Source organism: Cornus florida, unplaced genomic scaffold (assembly GCF_030987335.1).
Source record: "Cornus florida cultivar Cherokee Brave unplaced genomic scaffold, ASM3098733v1 CherokeeBrave_3.0.0_Hap2_Chr08, whole genome shotgun sequence".
NCBI lineage: Eukaryota > Viridiplantae > Streptophyta > Magnoliopsida > Cornales > Cornaceae > Cornus > Cornus florida.
In genome coordinates this window covers 19,566,163-19,590,125 of record NW_026775578.1, presented here as the reverse complement: position 1 = coordinate 19,590,125, position 23,963 = coordinate 19,566,163, and the positions used below count along the sequence as shown (strand labels likewise).

Genomic DNA, 23,963 nt, shown 5'->3' with positions numbered 1-23,963 from the left:
ACCCCAACACACACACACATATTGTCTGATTTTTTTACTCTTATATTTCAATATTAAAATATTGATGATGCATCATTGATCAAACCTGAATATGATTATAATCCACATTCTTTTTTAATACTAAGTTGGAATTACTTCATTGTCCCCAGCATTTTCACTCTCCCTCCCCAATCACAAAATTGACAACCAAACACCCCCCCCCTTAACCACGTGAGAAAGCAAATAGGAGGTTTGTATGCTTTTTCGGATTAATCATTAAATAAACATATATAATGTTTTTAGGTATAAATTATTTTATTATCAAATATGATATATTATTTTATTATTAGACTAAGCTAATCACCAGTCACCAATTAGTAATTAAACATTATCCTTTGAATAATTAGTGGCCGTTTTCACAATTAACATATCACATTATGGTATTGTTTCATTTCATAGTTACCAAACAACACCCTTCACATAAAGCAAGCCCTTTTTTACAATACAGTCGAACACAAACTATCATCCTACTAGCTAACCAGTAATTGCTCGCCAACTGGCAATTCTCTTATTTGACAGCCAATTTGAAACACACTCGATTCGTCCTTCATTTCAAATTCGGCTTGTTCATCCACTTCTCCATTCTTTATCCGCTTCTGCGAGCCACTGTCCGAAGACGGCGACGAAGTCGGCTCTGCTAACCTCCGTTTAGCCGTGACTCTAACCGGATCAGGCTCGTTCGAGCCGACTCGGTGTGGAAAATTCAGCAAAGCACGCGAGCCACGCATCCTAAAAGCCGCTTTATCATAAGCCAGCGCGGCTTCCTCCGCCGTCTCGTACGTCCCGAGCCAAACCCTAGCGCCGTTCTTCGCCGGGTCCCTTATCTCCGCCGCGAACTTCCCCCACGGCCTTTGCCTCACCCCCCTGAAATTCCTCCTCTTGGGCGGCGCCACCACGGGAGCCTCCAATTCAGGCGTAGGCGTAGCCGTACTCGGAGTCGTAGGCAGCTCCGCGGACTCATCTTCCGGCTCAGGCTTAACGCCCGTCGCCATTAAATTAAACGGCGTCCATCCATCACTGACGGCGTCACGTAAAAGGCCGTATATAACCATGTCTTCCGAGTCGTCGACTTTTAACGGTAAGTCTCCCCAAGTATCTGTTGACAAGCATTGGATGAGACTACTGAAGCTCGAGCTCCGGTGATACACCGGCAATTCCCCGAAATTTGTCGCCGGAAAACTGCCATGTTGGTACTGGTACATGGTAGTGTAATAAATTGGGACTTGAAGAAATGGGGTTTTCGAAATTTTGGAGTGAGAAGTTTGAAGAAGTGATGAGAGAGAGTTAAGAGGAATTAATTGTTTCAGGTGAGAAGGAATTGGAGGGGTTTTTATAGTAAATAGGTGTGAATAGATTCATGCACTTTGGGTCAGTATTGTAATTTTGTTATTGTTTGGTAATAATAGTGTTAAGGGGTTTCCTTGAAAGTTCATGAGGGCAAGTGGGCAAGCAGGAGACCTGTATTTCCATCACGTGCCCAAAAAAGTAACTCGCAAAAATATCATTTTTTTTACTTTATTAATGCGCAATGCCCACGAGACGCACACTCACATGAGTCCTATATTATTAATTAATTAATAAATAACACAAGAATGTTATCCTACTAATAATAATAAATAATTAAGAATTGAGCTAAATCATGATCGAAGATGGAGATAAGTGCAAAAATAAAAATACTTTTTAACTATATTACGAGATTAAAATCAATAGATTTCAAATTTTAAAGGAAAGAAGGGTTGTTGCTTGAAAGTAAACTGCTTGCTTCAATTTACGTCAAAGCCATTGACTCATTTTATTCATTTATGCAATAATTTTTGTTGCCGATGGGGCAACATCGTGAGAGAAGAGCGGAAAATGATATTGTCGTGGGACTATTTAGACAATGGTGTATTTAGGAATGGTCAATGGGATTAATATTAGGGATTTAAGGTATGTTAAGCTTGAGTCTGTTTGGTTGGACTTTTATTTTAAAGCTCATATGAGGAGAATAATATTGAATTTTTTAATTAATTTTAGAAGGAACGAAGGTAATAATATTTTATTAATATATAAAGAGAATATATATATATATATTTATTTATTTATTTTCCCATGACGATTTAATGTATTTTTTTCTTAATAACTAATAACGTGAAATATTTTCGTAATGTGTGATATGAACCGAAATATGATATTAATTACGCACTATGTTTGCATTTAATCACTCTAGATATACGATTATAAAATTTTACATTTGTCTTTGTGCATCATAACATAATTAAATTTCGATTTGTTTTGGATTTTTAAATGAAAATAATTAAAAACGTTTCCATTGAAAATTGCACATATGACAGCCATCTTTGTGCATCATAATTATTAAATTGAGGTTTGTGTTGGAGTTTTTTTTTTCCTTCTTATATTTAAAAGAAATAATAAAAAAAAACGTTTCAATTGGAAGATGCACAAATGACAACAACCCTACGAGTATTATAATTGGAATGACAAAGCATACACAAAAGCAGTTTCGGTGAGAAGCATCCTTTTGTGGTGATATTATTATAATAATGTCGGAGCTGGATTAATGATGATGATGCTTTGCCGTCCGTTTCAAGCATCCCTCCATATCTATCCATTTTTCTAATCAAAGAGAAGCTTTGCTACCTAGTAGTGCTTAGCAACTAGCAAGGGGCATCAACCGATGTGCTCACACAGCACACTCTGTGTACTGTGTGTCTGTGTGTTTTGCTTGAAAGGGGGGTTAGAGCACGGATAGTGGTGACTTGGTGGAGGCCAATGTGAGTTGCATTATTATATTGGTTTCCTCCACAAAGACTATTGTATTGTGTTTACAGTACTAAATCCATGACGTAATAATAATAATAAATAGTTTAAATTTGAATATAAAATTTAAACTAATTTCCTTCCATTTCAATTTTATATCTTTAAACTTAATTTTAAGAAAATCGATCTAGCTAAAAGCCTCTTTTTTAATTCCTTCTTTTTTTAGTGCATAAATATTGAGCAATCAAATACTTTGAAAAATGATATTTTAAAAGTTAAATTATACTGACCTCTTTTGAAATTTGGGCAAATTACACACGAGTAGATCATTCAATGTTTATTGTTTTGACTTCCTTCAAACTACTTCCACAAGGTCAAAAAGTGATTTTGAGTGTGAAAAATTAATAATACCCTTATATTATAATAGTAGTAATATATTATATTGCATTTTATACAAGGTGGGCCAAAATTGTCATTTCATAAAATTAGATCAACATATCTGTCAAATATATAAATATATATATGGTCAGCAATCAACAGGTCAACATGTAAAATTGACATTTTGTAAAATTAGGTCAACATGGTTGTCAAAAAAATAAAAATAAGTTGCTAACACGTGGGCGACTGAATCGCATGTAGCACCGCTCTTTTAATTATGCTTAATTAATGCATTACAAATATGTGAAAAGAATATGATTTTTTGTTTAATTTTACACAAATATTAATTATACATCATTTACCAAAAATTTATTAATTTTACATCATCAACATAACAAACTGCACTATTTTGTGTTTAATTTTACAGAAATATTAACTTTGCACCATTTACCAAAAAAATTATTAATTTTACATTATCAACATAACAAACGACACTATATTGAGGCAAAAGGCAATATCTATTCAAAGCGCAGCAAATTTTCAAACACGAGCTTTGAAGTTTTCTCAATCTCATTCTGCAGAAATATTATGACTCAAGTTCTTGGCTTATATACACGCACTCCACTTGGATATTTTAAATATCTATATCTATATATATATATATATATATATATATATATATATATCGATAGATAGATATACGCATAATAGATATAGCTTCTCTGCAATCAATTAAAGCCACTTTGTCGACGAGGCAATAGATTTCTACATCAGAGCCCCTCTATAATTTATAAAAACTGACCAAAAGCCTTCGATAAATTTCAATTTTAGTGAGAAAAGGGACACAATTGTCAACCAACATCGTCGGTAGATTTAGTAAAAAAAATTCAAGTCACACACTCTCTAGTTGCTTATATTTTTCGAATAAATAGTGTTCAAATTATACAACATGTAGTGTAATTATTATAATTGTGAAACACATGCTTAATTAAATGCATATAATACAAGTAAAATCATTTACAATAATTCTCTCTTATAAATTTTCTTCATGTGCTATAGTATTCCGACAGGACTAGCTTCCAGACACTACTTGCTCCTTGCTAATCGAGAATATGACCTATCTTCCGACACTACTTACCCCTTATTAATGGAGAAATTGACCTATCTTTCGACATTATCCGCACAAAATGACTACTATTACCATTCATAGTTTAATCACGACACTAACCAACATCCGTGTAAGTTATTAAGCCTAATCATTCAAATATGATTGTTAAATTAAGAAGCTTATCCTTCTATGAAGTGACTGTCCATTTTGAAAGCCAATTTGACTGAAATTTCACTTTCATACTTTTCAATGCCCAAAAAAACATATCTAAATTACAATCACTTACATACTTTTCAATGCCCAAAAAAAATATCTAAATTACAATCACTTGCATACTTTTCAATGCCCAAAAAAACATATCTAAATTACAAATCCGTCCACACACTGCTCCAAGTATTGAAAAATCTTGAGATATTAACTCCATCATTATCATCATCGATCTAATCCAAATAGTGAAAAATTTAATTAAATATCTACAGATATAATAAATTAATTAAATATCTGCAGATAAAATTAGTCCTAACAGATTAGTTCTGAAGCAAAATCAAAATCCAGGTACATAAAAAGTTAGGTGGTCTGATTCATCCCCTAATGAAAAGAAAAGGCAGCAAAATTAAAATTTAGAAAAATTAATGAGAAGCCATCAGCATGGAAAGGCATGCAATTAAGAGACAAGTTGATGAGTGTGACATTTGCAAGTTGCTACTTACAGTTGCCTCAAAGTCCATTTATACAGGTTGGTACGTCTTTATTTATTTTCAATTTGTAGAAAGCTAAGTTTCTGTTTCAACCTTCAACCACCTAATTTTTTTGTCATTTTTTGTAAGAATATATATTGAATTTTGCTTGAAAAAATTCAAAATCAATAAAAAGTTAGATTACCCAGGTAGGCAACGCCCTATATAGGAATAATAGGATAGCAGCCCTAAGTTAGAAAATACAAATAACATATTTGTTTGTGAGTGTTCAATACAAATAACATTTTTTTTTATTTTTTTCATATTTGTTTGTGTTCATATATATATATATATATATATTTGTTCATATATATATTTTTTTTGTGTGTTCACACAAACATATATATATATTTTTTTGTGTTCATATTTTTTTTTTCTTTTTTCATGTGTGTTCATTTTTGTTTGTTTGTTTGTGTTTGTTTGTATGTGTTCATATTTTTTTTCATTTTTGTTTGTGTGTTCATATTTTTTGTGTGTTCATATTTGTTTTCTTTTTTCATATTTGTTTGTGTTCATATTTTGTGTTTGTCATATGAACACACAAACATATTTTGTGTTCCTATTTTTTTTTTTTTTTTTTTTTTTTTTTTTTTGTGTGTGTTCATATGAACACACAAACACGTATATATATATATATTTTTGGTATTTTCTTTCTTCTTTTTTCATATGCGTTCATTTTTTTTTTTTTTTTTTTTGTGTGTGTTCATATTTTTTTTCTTTTTTCATATTTGTTTGTGTGTGTTCAAATTTTTTTTTTATTTTTTTTTATTTTTTTATCAACAGACCAATGACCTAACGGTACCAAGTTCTTATTTCTCAAAGAAAGGTCAGGAATTCGAACCTTAGTGGAGGCATGTGTGTGTGAGTACTAACTAAGAAAAAAAATAAATAAATAACACGTGTGTGTTCAATTTTAAGTTGACATTTTTTTTTCTTTTTTCATAAATGAGACGTGTGTGTTCAATTTTAAGTTTTGTAATACAAGAATACAAATAACATCATTATCGATAGGATTTTTATTATATAATTTTTAATATTGAGTTTGTATAATAAGATGTGTGTTCTTTATTTCTTTTTCTTTTTCTTTTTCTTTTATTATATGTAGAAGATAAAAATATGAAATTAATTGCTGATGGAAGTGCCCTTGCTGGAGCTTTGGTGGAGGATAAGGACCATGGGCCATGTCCATATCCCCATATCCAGAGAGTACAAAATTTCACGGATCATACACCATCATTTTGTGGGCACCCATCATCCCCCAATTAAGAAAAATTATCACATGATCTAAAAAAATAATGAACGAGTAAAAAAAATAAATAAATAAAATTAACAAATTAATTTATGTATCAAGTATCAACTAATTATTGTTGGTTATTATATAATAATTTCTCCTAATAATTACCACACTCCCTCCTTTCCCTCACTCTCTCTCTCTCTGGATCTCTCTCTCTCTCTCTCTCTCACACACACACACACTTGAGATATGAATTTGAACTCTCTCAAAATATCCCAAGCCATAATACTACCGTCTCTTTCTTGGTTTGTTATTTTGGTGATTTATTATTGATGGAATTTTAGAATATTCCAGTTACAAATTGTGAAAGTGCCTTGTATTAAACTTTGAAAACCATATGAATTAAAGGAGGTCTATCACATTAGGGGTCTCACAAATTTTTACATGATTTAAAAATGGACTACTTGATCAATACACTTAAATTTTAAAGTGAAATTCAATAGGTAGAATTGAAATGTATGGATGAAGTATATGAAAATTAAAAGAAACTCAACAATATCATAATTTTTGAAATATTCTTTTGTTCTATCAAAATGTATAAGATGTTATTATATGATGCGCAATTTTTTGTGATACGCATCTTAAATATATATATATATATATATTAAATTTTAGTATTACTCTTTATTATGCCAGTATCAACATTACACTAATTATTGGTCTATCTTTGTCTTAGTGAAGTTGGGTCTGAACTCTCAAATCATAGATCAAGGTTTTAAAACTTGTAGAGAGAAAATAGAAAGGAAAAAGAACGCTGACCTCCTCATTATTTGTCAAATTACATTTATCTCCTTTGAGATTTCATGTGTAAATAATACATACCCCTTTTTCGTTAATGGTCAATGAAAAAAAATATTGATGTCTATAATTTTTTAGCCTTTTAAATTCCAATTCAATCATTAAGAAACATGTTTATTGCAAAAGGGATAATCGCCCAAGGTGAAAGGACAGTATTGGAGAAAGTCCTATTTTCTACTAATGTTATTTGTACCCAAAAAGTTCTGTGCCTCTGATCCATCTTTATAAACATTTTTAATCATCACACCAAACAACACCTAATAATGGATTATAGGGACACGACGGTGTTTGCAAAAATTTAAAAAATTTAATTTTAAGGTTTTATTTTCGAATCACACTATTAATATAAATGATATATATATTATAGGACGGATACACGTAATAATACTATTTTAAAGTCAAACCCCAAAAAAAAAAAAAAAAAACCACACAACACGGGTACAATGTTAATACCATGAGAGATGGTTAATTGAATTACTACGTAGTAGAATCAGCATGCTTACATCATAATTGAGTTGCTTGTTTGGTTGAATGCATACGATGTTGAAATTGAACAAGTTGCAGCAAAAATGTCTGTCATTTAACCATCTTGGGTCCCACGCATTTTCCGCACACGTCACACACAACTTGCATTGCATGTCGACCGTTTATTCATTCGTTTCATTAAAACGCAAAGGCCTGGTGTCTCATTTTCTGTTAGCTGTTATTGTGGCTCTGTTAGCACACGGTTTGGCATTTTGTTTAATGATCTTATCCACTACCATTTATTTCTTCTTACACTGAAGGAGTTTAAACTGTTTAGTGATGTACACTGCTTTATTATATTTTATTTTATTTTTATATTTAGTAATTAATTTATTCTTTGCTATTAGTTTCTTTTACAGTTATAAAGTTTTATTTATTATAAAAACATGAACCAAGATAACTGAAATATTTATTCACTTTATTAATATAAAATTAAATTTCTCTACATTTTTTTTTTTTTTTTTTTTTTTTTTTTTTGGGTGAGATTCAAGATAACTCCCGATTTCTGGGAACGTCTAATTATCCATGGCCCTAACCTTTCAAACAATCTTTAACCACAAGATAACATCAAAATTTGAGTGCCCCACTCAACTAGGTGAGCATAATGTAATAGAATCCGCTATTGACTTTGTACATTATTAGACAACAATGTTTTTACCTTCCAAAAAAAGAAAGAAAAAAAAAAGATAGACAAGTCAGTGGACATGTGCAACACAATTATATGGTTATTGACATGAACTATTATTGTTAAGATTATTGCAACCATAAATTGGAAGGATAGATTGTTTAAAAGTCAAGTAGGACAAAAGCCACTGAAAGTGATCTTACCTGGCAAAGATATATGGAATCTCCAAACACAACTAACATAGCTTCAACACTAAACTCACGGTGTCAATTATGTTAATCTAAGAATTTGCAATGCGACCCTATTAATGACAAAAGGATAAGGTGAGAGTGTGCGAGTCTGCTCCTTTGTTCCAGCTACAAAACTCATATCATATGTATACATATTTTCATACATACATACATACATACACACACATATATACGAGTATATATATACTAACTAGTATAGTCCCCAAACTCAATTCCGTGCGCATCCACACTACTCCCATTTCAACTCTCTCCTCTCCCTCTTTCTCTCTCTATAATATATATATATATATATATATATATATAAATGATGACGACACCAGATGAGTCCTCAGCTTTAGAACTCATACGCCGACACCTTCTAGGAGACTTCAACTCCACAGAATCATTCATCAACAGCCTCCCTCTTTGCACCTCCTCCTCCTACTTCAAACCCGTTAACTCCTCCGAAAAATCGGGCCCTTCGCCCTCCGAGTCCGATTCCAACTCCAACGTTTCTGACCCGAAACACACTGGATCATACAATTCAGACAACGAGATGGCAACATCAGATTTCACGGAAACCGAAACGACGCCCCGAACCATCGACTTAACTACGCCGAAACCCGAACCTTTCATTTCGGATCAAAGCACGAACTTCGATGTCCGCAAATTCTCGCTGTTACAGACGTCTCCGCCGGAACAGGGTAAACCCGATTCGCAATACGACGGGTCGAGCCGGGTATCGTCGGAATCGGCCGCACCGATGATGAGGCAGTACAGAGGAGTTCGGAGGCGGCCGTGGGGGAAATTTGCGGCGGAGATCCGAGATCCGAACCGGAAGGGCTCTCGGGTCTGGCTAGGGACGTTCGACACAGATGTTGATGCAGCGAGAGCGTACGACTGTGCGGCGTTCAAGATGAGGGGAAGCAAAGCGATACTGAACTTTCCGCTGGACGCCGGGGAGTCTGACCCACCGGTGAACACTGGCCGGAAGAAGCGGAGAGTAGACATCGGAGTAACCTGAATCGTGGGTGATGGTGACGGCGTACTTAACGTCACCTACACCGTCGCCGCTATCTTTGATCTAGGCAGGTGTTAAATGATTGGCAGTTAAATATGGATACTATTGCTTGCACTACTACCAGGGGCCCAAATTAAGGGAAGTATAATCCGAAATATTTAGGGTGAATATTTATTAGTGTGTAAAGTTTTCGATATTTATTTGTACCGGGAAAAAATGTTTTCGGTATATATATATTATCAAGCCTGTTGTATTGTACATAAAAACAATATTGTGACTTTTGAGTTCAATGAAGTTGCTTAATTGCTTTTATTAATGAATCTAACTTTTAAAATAAAATAAATAAATAAAATGGGCATAGGCAATCACCCAATGTCACCTGTGTTAGTGTGGTTGAATTTATACAAAATCCAAGTCATCCAAATTGAGCAAATGGCCCCTCACGATATTTTACATGCAAACTTGTTTGATAGCTTTCAACACAATGATAGCGTCATAGACTTGATTGTTATCTAATCATACCTAAATTAGAGTATTCAGTTTCGAACTTAAATTAGAATATTCAGTTTCGAATCTTTGCATCTCCTACCTATGTAACATCTTTAACTATATATTAATTAATTTTTATTTTTGTGGCTGACAATATTGTATTGTGAGTGTGCATAAAATTGTTCCAACTTTTTTAGACAAAAATAAATAAATAAACAAACTATATAATAATTAATTTTTATTTTTGTGGCTGACAATATTGTATTGTGAGTGTGCATAAAATTGTACCAAAAATAAATAAATAAACAAACTATATATTAATTAATTTTCATTTTTGTGGCTGACAATATTGTATTGTGAGTGCATAAAATTGTTCCAACTTTTTTAGACAAAAATAAATAAATAAACAAATGATATACAGCACGGAGCAGATAAGATAAACATAATATAATGTTACAGCTCAGCAGACTTGCAAAGATATATATAGTTGTAGTTAGAAGCATGGTCCCACCTCATTGAGCTGCCACGAATAAATTTGTGGCCCACACTGTCACAGGAACATTGTAAAAGGTTGTATCTGGCCATCATACACACATAGATGTCGATCCCCAAAAGAGACAGGAGACATGTTTCTCCAGTTGCATGGGGGACCTTAATTGAACCCACTTGCTAAAAACATCATCTCAATATCTTCAACTCTACGTACAACATTTCATAGTAAGCTACAGCTGCTACTGAAAGAAATATGAGGCAAGTTGATGAGGAAACCACAAATCATCGGATTCTCTCTCATACATATACATATACATATAAGTGCTTACATGTATACATATATAATCCCCATGTGTCTTAAGAATTTCTGGTCATTCACCATATATGGTGCCAATTCTCTCAGTATATACCATGAATGATCATGCATATACAGGCAAGATGCGTGTGGCTCATTAGGTTTGCTACAAATTGCTAACGGTAACTTCTAAACTGCTCTGCTTTCCTAGTCAAACACCATACAGCATTTCAATAGGAAAACAACACTTGATCTATTTTATACAACAATAGGGAATTTTGGATTTTTTTCACGGTAACGTTTTCCTTCTACAAGCAACTGAAATATTACGGAAGAAAATACCGAATCAGCACATTGAATTTGAAATTGGAAAAAATTCAATACAAAATTTGAACTAAATTTTCTCCAATCCCAAATCCAAAAAACCAATTTGGTGCTGCTAAGCATAAGGGCATATTAGAATGCATTACATGTATTGATAGATAGTGTGTGCTCATTTACATTACAACATCTAATGAATAAATAATATTCCTATAGTTGTTTTTTAACTATAGGATTTCAAGGCATTAAGCAACATTGACAGACCTGTCAGCTTTCAAACTGCACCTAACTCCTACAATTTAATGCTCCACAAAATGAAGATTAAGGTCCCGGCACGCGATGTGGCACCAATCACCATCCAAAGTTGATAAGATTCTAAACAATAAAATGATCAATCATATGTTGTATAACATCTGCACCATCTGAATGCATGTAGCTGTATTTGACCTATAAAGATGTTAAGCTGGAGTTCAGATCTCCTCTATCCAATTAAAAAACGAAAATGTAAAAGGACAAAAAATATATATATAGAGAATATCAACATGCTGTATGAAAGCTACATGCAGAATACTGCCAAAAAGCAGGTGTTTATTTCTGAACCAAATATGGGAGATAAACTTTTGTATTAATGACTTTCTAAAAAAAAAATGCCTTCATGCTAAAATCATGGAAGAATAAGTTTAAGCATTGTTTGGTATCAAGGACAATTGTGAAACAGTTTTAGGAACTCATAATGCATTCTGTTGGGAGCAAAAAATTAATGCTTTGTTGTTATTAGATGACAAATGGAATCAGCAGCTTGGTGTTTTGTCTTTTCCATTTTCATTTCTTCTAATTCTGGGATGCTGCTTTTCAGAGAAAATATGCAGGTAGTGCAGGTCCTTTTCATCACATAATATGCAACAATCTAATAATATTGCTAATCAACATCAATACACGTTACATACAATGGCATCCATCTTGCTAGCTATTCCAAGATATCAATATTGGTTTAAAAACACGTGGGAGTCTCAAAATACATAATGAACTTTGAAGGAGGTTTCATATTCCCAAAAATATCTAAATATTTGCAAGATCATGTATTCATGTGATTTGCTCACTAACATCTACGGAGTATTTCTTTTAAATTATCTATGTACCAGCAAAAATTCCCAAATGTTAAAAACACAGATCATGCAGCAATTTCATTAAAATAAATAAATAAGATTCAATATGCTCAAACAAGCATAGAGTTGATTAGATTTAAAAAAAATACTATATAATTACAATTTTCTAAAAGCAGTATTAAACTCCAAATTGACTTGATTGTTAAACAGGGAAAATTGCCAGAAGCCAAGGATTTCAGTTTCCATAACAACCAATAAGTAAACCATGCAATTTTCTTTGCCTACCATTTGACCCAAAAAAGAAGTAGGCAAACCTATTAGACAACCAATTACCCAAAACATTAAGCTGTTTAGGAATTACCCTAACAATATACATAAAGCTCTTTGCATCCTTTACATGCAAACTACACGTAGCATGTGAAAAGTCAGCCAGACAAACTGAATAAAGTGCGAATAAACAGCGAATGAAAAACATATGCAAATGAAGAAACTTGAATGCATTTGTTAGCTTAGGATTTTGGAAAATAGTTGTTTAACATTATACCAAAGCCCCCTTCTCTCTGCCTATATATACTCTATCCTTACTGTCTGTCTGTCTCCCCACGTGTGCCACATGTGCGAGGGGTGTGAAAGCTTGATATATACTATTAGACCCATTCCTTAACAGCTTGAACTTTTGGACTGAACGGTTGTCTAACTTGGTAAAGAACGTGAAAGTTTGATATACATTGATGGGCCTATTTCTTTAACAGCTTACTCTTCTTAATTTGATTGTCTTACATCGTATACTTTGTTTCTATGGAAAACATTTACTCGGCAAATTCGTAATAGGACCAACTACAAACAGCAACAAATGGAAAATTCCCTTCTGGAGGGGCAGTGAGAGATAGCTATTAGAGAGGTTGATCAGGGAGGGTGCAGTGTCCACAGGGGATCCCTCTAGTGAAAGAGAAATTACACATATACAAAAGAAGCAACCAAAATCCAGGTAGAGATACACCTGTGGTGCAATCATTGCAGAACCAATGCATTCTCACACGAAGGAAAACAATGGTAAATATATTCTCACAAAAATTTGAGAGAAAATTACATCAAATCAGTGAAAGCGAGACATGACTTGAGAAGATGACCAATTAATGAAAATTCTTCACTGCATTATATTCTGCTAAAAATGATTTCCGCTACAACTACAACAAAGGAACCTTTTAAATATATACATAAACTTTGTTTCCAGGAACATGAACAGCAAGATAACAGGCATGGTATGCAAACAGATATATATATATATATATATATATATATATATATATATATATATATGCATGTGTGTGTGTGTTTTCTAGTACAGAGGCAGAGAGAGAGAGCTACCTGAATAACACTGTGAGCAGCAAACTTCAGTATGCTACTGTGAAAGCTAACATCTATTTTTTCCCATGAGACACGAGATAGGCCAGTCACCAGTTCCTCTGAATTACAAGTCCAAACAACAATTTCTTAACAATGAGAAACCCATAAAGAGAAGGAAAAAATAAAGCAGTATTTAATTATAATTTCAAGTTTGTATGGTAATTATCCAAGTTGATCTCATCAAAAACAGTCGATAAGGATCCATTAGCAGAGGGAATAAAAGCTTGAGCTGACGATTTGGTGACAACAAATACCCTAATTTTGACCATCCTGAAACACATTAGTAACACCTGAGAGATGGTTACTCTTTTCTCCCTCGTTTTCCATAGTAATAATTTAGGATCAAACATAGCAGATTTTATAATAAAAAAACCACCCAAAAAATTCAGGTACCGTGAAATAGAATATGTGAAGTTCTTGGCCTACATGATAAACAAAATGTCAATTTTTCATCCTTCATATTGCACTGAAAATTAGGAGTTATTGTGGCATTTAATTTCATTAAATTGAAAAATAGAGTGCAGTCATAAATCTGTCTTAGAATATATATATTTGCAAATTTTGACATTTTACACTGGATCATGTTATATGGAACTATCTGAACATGAAAAAGGTGATGCCAAATGTAAACATATGGGGAATACCAGGACCCAAGAATTCCTTCGCCATACGTATGAAGCTAGCCTTTTCTTCTATTGTCAAAGGGAACAAGAAATCCCCCAGATTCTAACATAATCTCAGAAGTTAAATGGTTTTTTGGCTGTTGCATAATTCAGATAACATATTCTATTACAGAACCTCTCCGCCTTTTCTTTTATTTTCAAAGGGGACAAGAAAACCCCCAGATTCTAACATTTTTTCACAAGTTAAATGGTTTTCCGGATGTTGCATAATCCAGATCATGTATTCTATTACAGAACCTCTCCCCCCACTCAAAACAGGTAAGGGTTGGGATAGAAAGCATCCTTCTCTGAAGCTGACCCTGTCACGGTGGGCAGTGTTACCTGTTGGGAAATTATCATATGGCACCATAAAAATGGTTTAGCATGCACAAGAGTAGTTATCGGCCGAAAATTAATTTTCAGAACTTTTAAACTAAGTAATGAGGCATTCAATGTTGGACGGCTGGTTCAAATGTAAGTTGCTCTGTTTGTTGATGAGGCAATAGAGGACCCAGGCATTAGCAATCCCCTAATGGCAGTAATAACAAGCAAAAACAAACTTAGGTTACCAGCACAGTTATTCTTCTGAAGCATAAATTAAAGTTGCTAACCTTCTAGCTGGTCTGAATCATCATTTTCCAATAAAATTGGCTCATGCTGCTCAGGATCATACGCCTTGCAGTGCTCTTGATATACAATATGCGGATATTTTTCATTTAGAGAATCTTCCCACTAAAAAAATATATATATTTTTTGATCATTAAATTGCAACCAGACTTAAAGCACAGCCACATTATGCAAGCTGAAGATAGTACCTTTGGCAGTTCATTATTGCGTCTTATTGATGATGTCCTCCAGCCCACGATATCTAAAGAGTGATTTATAATGGAAAACAAGTTATATTTTAATTGTCATAAGTTTAGATAAAATAACAGCTGCACCAGTTCTCCTTGTGCTTAGTTGGCTTTGGATCTGTGTTTCTAAAGCACAGTCCAAGAAATGGTGAGGGAACAGATAGACATATAGATAGATACACACACATGTATAGAGGGAGAGAGAGGATGGAAAAAAATATAAAACAAGAACTGCAGCAACAATGTAAATTGGATACGGTCATAGCCTACATTTGAATATAACACTCGGCGCTTAAATGATCGTAATGCAGACCTGCACCAATGAGTTGGGGATTGTATTAGCAACTAGATATTAGATATACTAATGAAAATATCTAAAGAAACCCAGGATCTATGGGCTTAGTGACATACATGAAATAGTATTCACTGTGATCTTCCACCATGCGTCTGAGCAATGGAGGTTTTCCTTCATCTTCATCAGTAAGAAAAAGGTGCCGGCCTGTTCTCCTAAATATCCAATGAATAACTAGACCAGCAGCTTTCTCTAAGGCATTTAAGCCAAAAAGAAATGGTACCTGCAAATGAACCTAAGACTAACTAATACAACTCAATGTAACATGGTGCATGCCAATCAAAATAAAAAAGTACCCTATCCGTATAAGAGGAATCACTTCTGGTAAAGGAAAAGAGATCATTTCATGTCAGTATATGTGTTCATGGGTCTTGCGTGGTGCAAATGGGGTGGCTCATTTGGTGGGGAAGAAGGCTCTGGAAGGACGCATTTGCTTTGACTTTTCCTGTTCTTTTCCTTCTTGGATGCTTGATGTAGCTTCTGCAAATTTGTTTCCTTGGTTGTGTGATGGGTTGTGTTTTGCCAGATTAAAAATAATAATAATAATAAAATCCTCAGTTATTAAACACAAACTTGGAAGGAGGGATGGATAGATCTCCTTTGCAAAAATGCTTCAATTTTATTTTTAATCAACTACCACAACCACATAAATCGTTGAGTGGTTACAAAATGTCTACGAATCTTCTTTGATCTTCATCAAACTCATGGGACGCAACCGAATAGAAAATTACAACTCTATTAAAAGTTTTTTGACACTGAAATCGCCAAATATGACACTAAATACTAATACATTGTAATTCTAAAATGTTCTCCATTAATTCATTAACAATAAATATCAGGCAGATCACATGCATCCTGTGATCCAACTCCCTAGACATCCTGATCACCTTATCAGCCAACAGAAAGTCAACAAATTTTAATCTGACCTGATAATGATATCATCTACTTCCCAACCACGACTAACTAAATACACCGTCCTGCAATGAGAACAGTACCTTTCTTTTCCTAAATCACAAACAGTTATTAATATTTCACATTATCAACTTCATCAATTTATAAGATACGAGAAGTTCAATCTTCAATATAATTTGAAATTCTTGATGGGTGTGGAAGGAATAAAAGGAAATACCTGCTTATTACCCCTCGAACCAAGATGAGGTGTAGCAACAGTAATGAAGTTCATTGCTTCCAAACCACCAATTGTTCCTTTTGATTCCTCTTCACAGGCATTAACCAATAAATCCTTTGGATTTTCCATTCTAGGAGGTCTGCACAATCTCCCAATGGCATATCTTGCCACTAATCCTCCAACAGAATGTGCAACAAAAGAAATCTTACGTACACTTGGCTTCCGTTTAATAACTTCAAGGACCTGTCGTCATATTATGTTAATTCCAAATTGCAAATAGATGCATCTTGTTCAGAAAATTCAAGCATATTTATAACTCAATGTCAAGAGATAAGGTTGAACCATGATGCAAAATGAATAGCAAAAAGGAGAAAACAACCTCCTCCGCCAATCGCTCACCCATTACATCCACACCATCTAATGTCCGCTTAGCAACATTTCGCTCACTACCTGCAATACAAGTCAACGAACATGAGTGAGATGATGCAAAAAAATCATTCATCCCAATCGAGATGCTTGCATCCTTTTCAACTAGTAGCATCAAATTAGAAATATTTTCAAATTGACCACTTGTATTAAAACATTTCAGGATATAAAGATTGCTGAAGGACATATGAGAGGAAAAGCCTTTGAAGATTTGATCAAATAAATAAATTTCTATGTTAAAAAAAATCAATTAAATTGAAAGCACCCCTTTTTGTTAGGGAAGATTAAGAAATAATTACAACAGTGATCATAGAAGTTATTTAACTTTAGGATGATATGATAGTGCAGGCACTATTACAATGCATGCATGACCTTCACTATGGCAGACTTGATTCACACCAGGAAGAGAGAGAGAGAGAGGGAGAGAGATGGTTGGTTTTTGCACATGATTCAGCAGGGATGATTTGACAACATGCCTTCACACAATTTTACTGAAAAAAATTAACACTATTTTCCTCTTCCAGGTTAAATGACAGAAATTAATTACTCTTAATACTCTCACATCTAAAATGATGCTGCCTTTGCAAAGAATCAACAGTTTAAAGATAACAATCAAAATATAGTGGAATAATTTGATCCAAGTTAAGATAAAAAAAAAAAAAAAAGTGAAAATTACACACAAAAAAAAAAAGTAGAACATGGAAATCAGTACAATGCAGTGGCCTAATAGAAAATATAAACTAGGACAAAGAACAATAAATAATCCTGTAATCAAATGCTTCGAATAAGCAATCAAATAATGCAAAGACGGAAATAAGAGAAAAAGAAAGAACAATCGTAATAGGGAAGACCACATTGTGAAAACATCTTGCACAAAGAGATGCTTCTTACGATGAACAATTACTTTATCAGGGAGCATTTTGACAAATTGCTCAGCTCCAAACTTCCAATCTGTGTCACTGCAACAATGGTACCGTGCAATTAAAAAAATATACGACAGGAAGAATATTTCCAATAGAAATGGAGGAAAACAAATACAGCAGAAGCATTTCAGTCCCTGAAAACATTATGTCTTGCAGGAAGATATTCAAATGCCTATATATTTCCTTTGAAGCTCATGACAAGGAAAATTACCATAGCAAATTTTTATGCTTTAGCCAAAAAGTTAGTTGCGCGCCACCCTTTTATTTTATTTTTTTTCTTATATCGTGAAAATTTTATCACAATATAAACTCAAAACCAAGACTCAAAACTGTAATTTCAAGAAAACACTATTTCTACTAATGAAAGACGATTTGGGTGTGTGTGACTATCAACTAGCAAAAAAAAAATCTGTGCCTATCAGTAAATTAGAATTGTTTTCTTTATACTCTCCATTCATGATATTGGAACCATTGCAAAGAACACACAAACACATCCTTAGAGCATTGAACAAGCTCGGAAGCTCCTGAATGTATGGTCAGGAAGATAAAATTTGTCACTTTCTGAAATATTTGTAATTCATAGGAAGCAAAAATTCATCAATAAACGAGTAATAAATAAAGTTCCCATGATGGTACACTCTACAATATCAATAAAACCCAAAATACCAAGTATTTATCCCTAAAAATGAAAACATTAGAACAAATGTCCTAAACTTCCCAACATGACACACTTTCTAAGATATCAATGCAATTTAAAGAAAATAAAATGAAATTACACCCTGTAAGGATAAGCTAAAGCTAAATCATTTAATTTGGCCCGAACTCCACTGTAAGTTCTGAGAAATATAAAACAAAAAGGTTATGTAAATATAAAAGTTCATCAATTGGCATTCATAAATTCAACTTATCCAATTCAAAAAATTATAGCAAAATTCATCAAATCAAAGATTCATAAAAAGAATTTCACAATAAAATAACATATATATATATATATATATATATATATATATATATTACCTTCCAAGTATTCCATGGACCATGACAACTAGATGATCAGCTGAAGAAGCATTAGATTCTTCACAGCTCCACACATCTTCACCTCCATTAACCGATTCCGAAGAACACACGCCGTTCTCCATTTTAGCGTTTTCCATCAACCGTAGTTCGCTCTGCATTGGCACGCAACAACTGAGAATTGAAAAAGAATTACAAACGAAGCAATCGAGCAATGAAAGATTGTATCGATCGTCTGTTCTCCAAAAATAGAAGAGTAGAGAGAGAATTTTAGGAACCAAAAACGATTCTGAGAATCGCTTGTGACGGATTGAGAGAGCCGAGAATGAAGGTGTACCAATTCAGAAAAAAGGGAGTAAATTATAGTGGCTAATACTCTATCCGTTTTAGTTATTTATTATGTAGTCAAATACGAGTAATTCAATAAATAAGTTTCTGCCAATAAATAAATAAGTTTCTGTCAAAAAATAATAAATAAATAAGTTTGAAAATTTGTACATTTAAGGGGTTTGAACGCCAAGTCCGTGACAACTAGTTCAGTGAAACTCTAGAGTGAACTTTTTAATGAAATATAGACTAAATATTTTTAAGTGAATCTCTCATGAGTAGAGCTAACCACTTAATTAAAAAATATATATTAAATAATTTAATTGAATTTTCTCATATTTATATTATTATTATAAGTAAAAGGGGTGTCAAGAATTTCAAATCATCATTAAAAAATAATAATAATAAAATAAGTTATCAATTAAAAATTACAAATTACACTAAAAACTCTTTAAAACTAAAACAAGATACCAATTAAAATAAAGTCGGTATACTCAAAATTCAAGGCTAAAACAATTAAAACAAGTTGCCAATTAAAATAAAATAGGTAATTATTTAATAAAATAATTTACCAAATAATAAAACTAGTTATCAATTAAAATAAAATAGGTAATTGTTAAATTGAAAATTAATCTTTACCTTAATGTAAACTAGATTATAGTATTAACAAACAAATTTTAAAAAATAAAATAAAATAAAATAAGTTACCAATTAAAATAAATCATATTATACTCCAAATTTTTCAAAACTAAAACAAGTTACCAATTAAATATAACATTATATGTAAAAATGTGTTTCAAAAAAAAATATATAGATTAAAACTTAATAATTTTAATTGTATATAGAAATGATAATACAGGTATTGTAGATTATAAAATAATACATGTTTGGTAAAAATTCTTCTAAGAAATTGGTTTTTTTTTACTATACATGTCAATTTTCTCTTTGTAATTGATGTTTTATTTTTTTTAGAAGCATCATGAAATTATTTTAATTTTTATTGTATGTTTTATGTTTGGTTGGTGACAACAATGCTTGATCTTGTAAATTTAATTTGCATTGTGATTTTTTTTTTCAAAAGTATTATAAAAGTATTTTATTTATTTTTTATTCTATATTTTACCTCTACTACATCTGCTCTTTTTCTCTTCGTAATTGGTGTTCATATTTTTCTATCTGAAGGCGGTTGCCTCCTCATTGGTAAGTTCATTAGGATTATGTTTTTCTTCTTTTGTTTTTATTTTTATTTTATCGGAAGCACCATGAAAGTATTTTGTTTTTTATTCTTTGTTTAATGTCCGGTTGATATTGGAAATTTAGTTTGCATTGTGATTTATTTTTTCAGAAGTATCACGAAAGTATTTTATATTGTTACGTAACTTGAAATTTTTAATTGATCTTATTTTCGAATCATTTTCCAAGTTTTGCTTATAGAGTTGCTATTGTTTTACTTATAGGGTTTGTAGCTGAAGAAAAATAAAGAGAAAGAAGAATCACAAGAGAGAAGAATAAAAAATTATACGTGCAAAGTTAGGATTTTTAATTAGGTTTATTCCATACAAAGTTGGGATTTAAAACAAATAAATAAAAAATTAGTATGTTACATTTTATTTGTTATGATTTTTTTCAAATCATTTTCTCTGTTTTCAATTTTTTTAATAATTGATTAGAAACTTGACATAAATTAAAAAAATTCAGTAAATTGATTCTTTTCTTTAAAATTTTAATTTATTAGCAACTTAATAAATTTAGTTTATATTCTACAAGTACAATTAATTTTGTCCACCCATATAAAAGCTATTTTATTTATGCTTAATTATTGTTTAGTTTATTTTTTACATATAAAAGCTATATTATTTCTGTTTGATTATTATTTAGTTTAGTTTTGGATCACAGCTAATTTTTTATGTATAAAAGGTACATTATTTCGATTGATTATTATTTATTTCAGTTTTGGATCACAATTATTTTATTATTAATTGTACTTGATTTTTGTTTATAAAATTTATTAATAAAATAAATAATAAAACTGAACTCTTATAAATATATATTTATAATGACTTTATAAATATTAAATATCAACTATTTAAGACAAATTGCTAATTAGTTATTTATAAAAGAATTTTTTTATTATAAATTAACTTTTAAGTTTTGACCAAGTGTCTTTTACTAGTTTTAAAAAATTTACAAAAATTCAGCTATTAAATATCCAAAGTATGGCTGTGATCATGAAACCAATTTTGAAATATAAAACTAACCATTCAATAAATTATAATATACGTTATTGTTTTAAAAAATTTACAAACTTGATGGCAATTTATTTTGAAATTTAAATTGTTAGATTGTTTTATTTACTCATCTTTATAAGTCTGGGGCAAAAAAAAAAAAAAATCAACAAAAACCTTAGACAAAAATTTTGTGTGAGATATTTAAATAAAAAATTTAGTACAACACGAGTGTTGTCTCACATGTAAGGTACAAGTGTGTGTGACATTTAACTGTTTACAAACATTACACATACATCTAATCAAACATTACAAGTATATGACTTTGCATAATGTACAAACATTCACACATTTTACGGATTGTCCAATTCAATTTAACAAAGGAACACGAATTTTACGTGACATATAACATATTATACACAGAAGAACGGATTATATATACATACACAATCACCCGCGAGTTTTATTTGACGCTGTACACGTGTGAACAGAAAGAACGGATTGTACGAAGATTTATATGCATCAGCAGGTAATAGTAGCATTATTGCTAATTTCATTGACGTGATGTTTCACCTATGGTTCGGGTTGTGACAAAAGACTTTAAGATGGAAAATTTGATGGCCTTACACGTGGTTTTGTGATAATGACAATGATTGAGAGCACGGCTTCTGGCATAGCATAGACTTTTGGATTTTGACTGTTAGTTAAAAATGTTTCTGGAAACTAGAATAAATTTAACAAATGAGGTGTGATTGATTTTTGTTTTTCCATTGAGTCCTGTTATTTAAGTCCGATAAATAAAAATTTATTATTTTATTGAGTCTGTATGATTATTTACGTGTCAAATAAATGGGACTCATATTAAAATACAAAGTAACTAATTATTTAAAAAGTAGTTGTTTGTTTTTTTAAATTTTATTTTAATCTAGTATTTTTATTGTCCATTAAAATTTTAATCAGAATGTATATCAAATTATCACATTGAATCTATGTACGAACTCTTGAAATACGTAATTAACTATTTAGAAAGTGATTATCTTTTTTTTAGATTTTATCTTAATTTAATATCTTTGTTTACAATTAAAATTTCAATACAGGGTATCTGACTCCCAAAAGAAAAAAATAAGGAGAGAAATTTTATAAAAAATTTACTATAATAATAAATAAAAAACTAATGATCTATCTCATTATCAGAAACAAAAATAAGGAGAGAAATTTTTTAAAAAAAATTGCAAAGTATTGAAAAATTAAAAAATATATATATTATAATTTTTGTTATAGATTTTGTATAAATCAAATTTTTATATTTGAGTATCAGAAAACTTGATGTGAAAATGAAAAGGAAAAAAAAATGATACAATCATAAATAAAAAACTAAAAAGATAAGGACCACGAAAAACTGAAAAATAAGAAGAAAAAAAAAAAAAGGATGTATTTTAAAATAAACAAGAATAATAATGATGTCTATTTGAGTTAAAGTTTAAAATAACACCATCATATTTTATCTTTGTAAAGTCGTCAATAATATCATTTTCCTTTTACACTGACAAGATATTTAGAATAATGCGGCACATGCAATTGCCATTTAAAATTTTAAATTGCTCTGCCATGATCACCCTCGAGTGTAGCATAATTATGCGTGTAAGTAATTTACAATATGGTATAACTATAATCACTTACACATGTGATTAATCATGATTATCCCATATAAAATTTGAACTTTTATTTACAAGTTTCCCAAGAGAGTTAGAAGAACACCCCTTTTAGAGTTCTTATTTTTAGTTAAAACTTGAAAGAAGTTGGATTTCCAGTTGAACCTTCCATCTGCTACTTTGAATTTGATAAATCAAAAAACGAAAAAGATGTGGTCTTCATGCCAACTGATTAAATAATCTTTGATAAAGTTATAAAAAGAGCAACTACATCATAAATTTTCAATGCAACAATTTGTTTTTAACGTGAATGACCACCTTAATTTTAAGATGGAACCATACGAGGTATTGTAAGTTAATAGTACTTCTTCACTTTTCAAACAAGAAGGTTAAGGATTTAAATCACCAAATAAAAAAAGGGTTAAGTGTAAAAAAAACCTTTTAAATTATTGCCCATTTGCAAATAACCCACCTGAGGTCCTGAACTAAAAATCACCCATTGAATTACTGATTTGTTGCAATTAAGGACAAATCTATTACAAAAGACTATTTTACCCTTTCTCATTAAAATTTTCACTTCTTATTAAATTAGTTTGATTATCTTTTCTTTTATGTAAATATTAATTATACTATTTACCTTAATTTTATTTTTAGTATCAATTTATCATAAAAATGGAAAAAAAATATAAATAGATTTGTAATTACCATTTTCTAAATTGATTAACTCATTATTTATAATAAAATGTATCATAACCAATTTAAACATTTTTATGG

The 23,963-nt window shown here is 31.5% G+C and overlaps 3 protein-coding genes across 4 annotated transcripts; 1 reads left to right on the top strand and 2 right to left on the bottom strand.

Annotated features, from left to right (window-relative positions):
- Positions 1 to 353: 353 nt before the first annotated feature.
- On the bottom strand, positions 354 to 1,352 carry LOC132270643 (ethylene-responsive transcription factor 2-like). Its single transcript, XM_059771824.1, has one exon. It carries the CDS (start codon positions 1,239 to 1,241, stop codon positions 510 to 512), a length of 732 nt encoding a protein of 243 aa, XP_059627807.1. The 5' UTR covers positions 1,242 to 1,352; the 3' UTR covers positions 354 to 509.
- A 7,329-nt stretch (positions 1,353 to 8,681) lies between these two features.
- On the top strand, positions 8,682 to 9,831 carry LOC132270642 (ethylene-responsive transcription factor ERF107-like). Its single transcript, XM_059771823.1, has one exon. The coding sequence runs from the start codon at positions 8,820 to 8,822 to the stop codon at positions 9,516 to 9,518; it is 699 nt and encodes a 232-aa protein (XP_059627806.1). The 5' UTR covers positions 8,682 to 8,819; the 3' UTR covers positions 9,519 to 9,831.
- Positions 9,832 to 11,088: 1,257 nt separating this feature from the next.
- Positions 11,089 to 19,373, bottom strand: LOC132270641 (lipid droplet phospholipase 1-like). 2 transcript variants are annotated; one of them, XM_059771821.1, is made up of 10 exons: positions 18,989 to 19,373; positions 17,940 to 18,007; positions 17,002 to 17,072; positions 16,623 to 16,865; positions 15,553 to 15,716; positions 15,399 to 15,454; positions 15,103 to 15,155; positions 14,899 to 15,019; positions 13,587 to 13,684; positions 11,089 to 11,559 (listed from the first exon to the last, which is right to left on the bottom strand). In XM_059771821.1, exons 1-10 carry the CDS (start codon positions 19,144 to 19,146, stop codon positions 11,488 to 11,490), a joined length of 1,104 nt encoding a protein of 367 aa, XP_059627804.1. In that variant the 5' UTR covers positions 19,147 to 19,373; the 3' UTR covers positions 11,089 to 11,487. The 2 variants fall into 2 exon arrangements, with proteins under 2 accessions (XP_059627804.1, XP_059627805.1); XM_059771822.1 differs by lacking the exon at positions 17,940 to 18,007 and having other exon boundaries at positions 18,989 to 19,139.
- Between the last annotated feature and the right edge of the window lie 4,590 nt (positions 19,374 to 23,963).